Source organism: Limulus polyphemus, unplaced genomic scaffold (genome assembly GCF_000517525.1).
Source record: "Limulus polyphemus unplaced genomic scaffold, Limulus_polyphemus-2.1.2 Scaffold3130, whole genome shotgun sequence".
NCBI lineage: Eukaryota > Metazoa > Arthropoda > Merostomata > Xiphosura > Limulidae > Limulus > Limulus polyphemus.
In genome coordinates this window covers 18,176-25,336 of record NW_013668740.1, presented here as the reverse complement: position 1 = coordinate 25,336, position 7,161 = coordinate 18,176, and the positions used below count along the sequence as shown (strand labels likewise).

Here is a 7,161-nt window from a genome sequence, read left to right as displayed (position 1 = left end):
ATTTATATAAAATCAACCAATCATCGTGCTACATCAACTAAAATGGTTTTATTTTCTTCTCTTCTAACAAAGATTTCACTCAGATTATACGTTTCTCGTCTAGTATTACTCATCCCATGCAATTCCCTTCACTCTTTAGACAATAGTGTCAGTCATATCTGGGTCCCACACAAATTAATTGTCAACTATGAGGCCAAGAGACGATACCCGTCTGGAGTTTGTATGAATGAAATTAATTTTACTCTTACGTTGGTTCTCTCTAAATATTTCAAAATTATTTTCCAGAACCTTCTTTTGTTGATGTAACCTATGTTGAAGTTTAGTCGCCAGAATTATTTTTTTCCGTACAAGACAGAAGATATATGTCTTTAATTTGCTGTATTTATCTTTGCATACGGTTGTATATATATATTCGGCAATGTTTCTCACATTTCAATATATATGTGTTTAAGTATTATTTTACTTTCAGTGTTCCCTCTAAAGATAACCAATTTCAGCAAAGATATGTTGTATAAATTAACAAATTATAAGAACTTATATCATAAATTATAATTATAAGAAACACTTATATTAGTTTGTGAGCCTGGAGTTACTAAAGATATGAATGCTTATAAATTCCTGTTCTCTTAGTGTAAGTAATTCTTCTGATAAATAATATACAAATACAAAAATGAAATTTAATAACATTACTGTAGAGAAGGTACCTTTGATAATTAATATTTCCTCTTATAAAACCCCCTGTTTCTTCTAATCTTAGTCCAATAGCTACATGAAGATAATATTTGCCAAACAGTGAACCATCTAGACACGTTTATCGTTTACATAACCGTTTTCACTGTGTCTCAAAGACATATTTTATTTCATAATAAAAACGAAAGAACCCACATTTGTGCAACGATTTTTACCTGAATATCCGCTATACTTATAATTAATAATAAATAATCTTGATTATGAGTTACAATAAAAATATAAAAAGCTTTTACGACCACCCTTTCCTGGATTGTCGGTTGGGTCTCCTCGTCGTTAGCGGTGTTACTCTACCTTAACCCTAGAACACGGACCCAGAACTGGCACATATAAATTTTTATGAATCATTCCTATCAAATTTGGCCACAAAAATAATAATGTTATATATTGATTTAGTTAATACTATAAATAATAATGTGCTTTAATATAAGTTACTGAAATACGTACGGATTTACACCAACAAGGCGTTTTTTTATTTCGGTATATTTTTATGGTGGCTTTTGGTAGTAAATGAGCATTCATCTCATTTGTACTAGCTTTAGAAGTTTTCGTCAGCTTTCGAAAATATTTGTAAGAAACTACAAATACCTGTGTTTTTATTAAGGAGTTTTGTATTAATAAATTTACTCAGCGAGACCTACTATCGTGTTAACATTCGCTTCGAAAATATTCGAAAGAGCTCTCTATTACTAAAAATGATGTTATATCAGGAAGAAGAGAAAATAGTAAATATTTTTCTTATCATAAAGAAACTGCTTTAACATCTTTGTTGAAGATGTGTGTCCCAAAAACGCTTCGCGTTCTCGCAGTGTTTTCCCTCCAGCAACATAAACTTCTAAGAAACAACACATGTTTTATTTATTTTTCCTGTATAAGATCAGGCCTACAGCACGAATGAAATTAATTGCTGAGCACATGGTCAGGCACTCAACGAAAATGTCGAAGAGCAGGAAGCTACTTACAGTTCACTACTAGCTCCTTCGGCTCTGAACGTTCTCCCCATCCGGCGGCATTCTCCCCCTCACACGAGTAATTAGCGGTGAAGTTCCTGCTTATGTTCTGCCAAACAATCTTATTCTCCGTAACCTCGTTCTGCAATTCGTCGTCTTTATACCATCGAACTCGGAGAAGGTTCTGCGGGTTTCCGTCCACGATATCGCACTGGAGAGAGACGCTCCCATCGTCGCCTTCGTTAACTGTTGCCGGGGATACGGTTGCCTGCACCGCAGGTGGATCTTAGGAGAATGTGGTAAATATCGGTGGGTTAAACATTAATTCACTTAACTATACTTAAAAGTAAATAGAGTTTCGCGTGTTGGAATGATGTGAAGAAAATTAAGAAATTAGGATCCTTGACTACTGGGTAACTTAATTATAGTAGCTTACTTTCAGTTGTAAGTATATGTATACAAATCAATAACACTGGGACCTTTAAAGATTAAGTACATATACCAATCAATAGCACTGGGACCTTTAAAGATTAAGTATATATACCAATCAATAACACTGGGACCTTTAAAGATTAAGTATATATATGCCAATCAATAACACTGGGACCTTTAAAGATTAAGTATATGTATACCAGTTAATAACACTGGGATCTTTAAAGATTAACTATATATATATACAAATCAATAGCACTGGGGCCTTTAAAGATTTAGTATATATATATATATATACCAAGCAATAACACTGGGACCTTTAAAGATTTAATATATATACCAATCAATAACACTGGGATCTTTTTTACACACAGCAACAAGGCTGCATACTTGAGTATCGGGAATAAATTATATATGGAAGTCTTTGCTTACGTTGTAAACAACTCAGTTATATTGTCTTGGGTAATATGGGAACGTGTTTTACAAAATAAAGCAAAAGGCGTATAAATCTAGAGTCTGTTGATCTGTGGCATATATAATAATGATTTGAAGTAAGAGGTTATCTCCAAAAGTTTCGTAAAAAACACAGAATTATAACTAAACGAATCAGGCTCATTTTCTTTTGTCAAGAGTTGTTCTCACAAATACATTTTTGTAATCTCGTCAATTTAGCTTAAGTTAGATTTAGACTGTAACCTAAATATTTCCAGGATCATTGCTGTCGTACCAACAACTTGCTCACTGTGTCAGAATGTAAATGCGCTTAGCCGACATTGATTCTTCTGCATTAATTTCTTGTCAAAATACGTCACATATCATTTCATAAAGAATGTGAATACATGACAAGAATGCTAATGAAAAGCTACGCTCCAAGAAGAAAGTTGAGTCTCCATAAAATGAAAAACGAAAAGCTGGATATTGCATTCCTCCGAGGAGCATAATAATGATATATTTTTAAGTAAGACACCGGCAATATCGAGACAAAACGATATTAAAAGTCACTCTTGATTAAAAACATTTATGCCAAACTCTCATGAATTTAAATAGCTCACACACAAGTAACATCGGCGACAACACGCGTAGTGTTATTGTGTTGTGCAGATTAACGGTCGTGTTTCAAGACGCTTTCCGTGAGACCAATAAGTCGATGGCAGCTATATTTCTACGTCCTCTGGTTTGACGTTATAACACGTTTTGTTGCTTTCACTTATATGGTTAAAAGTAAAAGGGATTAAAACAAATATTTTGGATATCAAAAGAAATTCATTTTACACATTTTTTTTATCAATAATCCCAAACATATGAACACGTGTCAAGAAGTTAAACTTTAAAAAAATATTTTCACACAATTCGCGACATTGTTTTTAACTGATTAAACAGTTTGCACGAAACTCCAACAAATCCTAACGCGAATTTGTAAAAGAACAACAAACATTTAAGTTAGAAACAGACTTAGGGTTAGAAGCTTCAACCTGAACGGCATGTTTCGTGCACGTGGCTCAATTGCACAAGATCAAAATATTTAAGTATAACAATTCCTCATTTTGATTAACGGAAGGGTAACAAGCCATTAGCACCCGCCGCCGCCGCAGGGACTTATCCAGCTTTCTAGCTGTCACTTGAAAATGAAAAGTGTGTCCAGTGGCATCACGACTCGAACCTTAGACCTTATATTTTCAGAAAATTTGTTTAGACAACGTGGAGAGCTATTACTTATTTTACAAGCGTTATAGGTAAAGTTCTGTTTATCACCAACAGCCAGATTCACTATAGTTTATTTCAATATAAAAATACTACTTTATTTTAACTTATACTTTAACACAAACAAGATGACTTGATGTTTAGCATATTATTGATATGGATCTACACAAAGTTACTTCCACATCATTATAACTAAATACTTTTCCACGTAAATCTAGTTCAAAAACATTCCACTTCTAACTTATTTTGAATACTTTCAGTCTAACTGCGTTACATTTATATATATAGAATTTATTCTTATTTTTAATTTAGTTTGAAACGGAATTTGCTTGTACGGGATACTTATCTATTGCGGAATTTTACACTGCTTTCAATATAAGATTATTATGGTGAGTCTCAAGGTAGTCATCCTAATGTGTAGAGAAATTCAACTTCATAAACCAATCTACACAAAATCTAACACTTCAATAAGGTCATGACAGTTCTAGTTTGTCAATCTACATAAAACAATATGTCCGTTAAAACCTTTACTTGGTAAGGGTATCTTTCTTTTTTCTTAGCTAAGGAGTAGATTGTATAACGGCTAAATATAATTAATTATTTTTTCTCATATATACACAGTCTGATTGACAAGAAACAAATAAATAGGGTAATCCTTTCCACAATAGGGATTATGTCTCGGCAAGTAAGTTTTTGTTGTGAGGTAAGAGGATTACTTTGACCTTATATTCTTTTCCTGTCGAAAATTTCCTTTGAACGATTAACAACACCTAGCGATTAGCGCAACAAATCCACTAAGGACCAGTCAGTTGAAACACTAACCAGATCCACTAAGGACCAGCCAGTTGAAGCACTAACCATGTTTACTAAGGACCAGTCAGTTGAAACACTAACCAGATCCACTAAGGACCAGCCAGATTTTCAACTGGCTGGTTCTTAGTAAACATGGTTAATGTTTCAACTGGCTGGTCCTTAGTGGATTTGGTTAGTGTTTCAACTGACTGGTCCTTAGTAAACATGGTTAATGTTTCAACTGTCTGGTCCTTAGTGGATCTGCTTAGTGTTTCAACTGACTGGTCCTTAGTAAACATGGTTAATGTTTCAACTGTCTGGTCCTTAGTGGATCTGGTTAGTGATTTAACTGGCTGGTTCATAGTAAACATGGTTAATGTTTCAACTGTCTGGTCCTTAGTGGATTTGGTTAGTGTTTCCCCTAACCAGATCCACTAAGGACAAGCCAATTAAAGCACTAACCATATTTAATAAGGACAAGCCAGTTGAAACACTAACCAAATCCACTAAGGACCATACAGTTGAAACATTAACCATGTTTACTAAGGACCAGTCATTTGAAACACTAACCAAATCCACTAAAGACCAGACAGTTGAAACACTAACCAAATTCACTAAGGACCAGACAGTTGAAACACTAACCATGTTTACTAAGTACCAGTCATTTGAAACACTAACCAAATCCACTAATAACCAAACAGTTGAAACACAAACCAAATCCGCTAAGAACCAGACAGTTGAAACACTAACCAAATCCACTAAGGACCATACAGTTGAAACATTAACCTTGTTTACCAAGTACCAGTCATTTGAAACACTACCCAAATCCACTAAGAACCAGACAGTTGAAACACAACCAAATCCACTAAGGACCAGACAGTTGAAACACTAACCATGTTTACCAAGTACCAGTCATTTGAAACACTACCCAAATCCACTAAGAACCAGACAGTTGAAACACAAACCAAATACGCTAAGAACCAGACAGTTGAAACACTAACCAAATCCACTAAGGACCATACAGTTGAAACATTAACCATGTTTACTAAGGACCAGTCATTTGAAACGCTAACCAAATCCACTAAGAACCAGCTAGTTGAAACACTAACCAAGTCCACTAAGGACCATACAGTTGAAATATTAACCATGTTTACTGAGGACCAGTCACTTGAAATACTAACCAAATCCACTAAGGACCGACCAGTTGAAAAGCTAGATATCAATGAATAAAACAATTTGTCAATACGTATTAAAGACAGCAGAGTTACTGGAAAGATTCTATCTTTCTTACATACTTCAAAAATGGACTAATTTGCAATTTGAACTCAATTCCTGCACAAGGCCCTGACAGTAGAGATTGCTATGTTCATAAATAACTAAATTCCTGCACACAGACCTAACAGTAAAGATTGCTATGTTCATAAAGAACTCAGTTCCTGCACACGGCCCTAACAGTAAAGATTGCTATGTTCATAAATAACTAAATTCCTGCACACAGACCTAACAGTAAAGATTGCTATGTTCATAAAGAACTCAGTTCCTGCACACGGCCCTAACAGTAAAGATTGCTATTTTCATAAAGAACTCAATTCCTGCACACGGCCTTGACAGTAAAGATTGCTGTGTTCATAAAGAATTCAATTCCTGCATACAGCCCTGACAGTAGAGATTGCTATGTTGAAGTATGAGCAACAATGGAAAAGCTCGCCAGTTTATTTCCTGTCTGACTGTCACTTGTTAAGTTTTCCGTGTTAATGGCTCTTGTTAAGAAGTACCTGTAGTTGTGTTTTGTAAGAACCAACAACTTAACGTTTTTACTCACCATGTATCCCTAATTTACTGCATTTAATATCTAATTATGTAATGTAGGTTGTCAGTCTTAGCTTTGGCATTATAAGCAAACTTCTGTCATTTAGTTTACACCAGATACTTACAGTACAGCGTAACGTTTATGTTTAGATATTAACTTCATTGTTTAGCTTTTTATCTTTTCATTTGTAGATACGTTGTCCTTTTTTTATGTAATTAACTATAGAATTTAAGTATCTAAATGTACAATGCATTTATTTTGTTTGTTTGTTTCAGATATTCTTGCACAACTACACAGGTGGGCTATCTTCGCTATCCAATTCGTGGGCTACTTTAGTCGAATAGTAGAATTTGACTGTCATTCTTACAGGGCATCCGCGATCCCAAAGTACAGTGCACGATTTGACGCTAACGGGACGCGAACATTGGGCGCTTGGATCGATAATCCGGCTAACCAGTAGGCCATACCTGGCTCAAACAATACGTTTGGAAACTGAATGACAGTACGAATGGTTGCTTAAGTTACTCACGAATTATTTTAAACCTACACCAAATCTAACGTTAAGTGTAACGCCTAATATTTAGCATATTATACTGAAGTGCATGAACTAAAATCCGAGACCGATGTTAATCCGAACACGGTTACTTAGTTCACTAAAACTCCTGCTCAGTCAGCAGAATTGTTTGTTTTTGGCTTCACAGAGTGAAGTGGCCCGGCATGGCCAGGTGG

At 34.9% G+C, this 7,161-nt stretch overlaps 1 protein-coding gene across 1 annotated transcript in view; it reads right to left on the bottom strand.

Moving 5' to 3' along the window:
• The window catches only part of LOC106468714 (hemicentin-1-like), a 76,091-nt gene that overhangs the window by 52,886 nt on the left and 16,044 nt on the right, over positions 1-7,161 (bottom strand). The window contains exon 4 of the mRNA XM_022397082.1: positions 1,710-1,982. Coding sequence (XP_022252790.1) covers positions 1,710-1,982 — 273 coding nt within the window. The remainder of the gene's footprint in view (positions 1-1,709; positions 1,983-7,161) is intronic.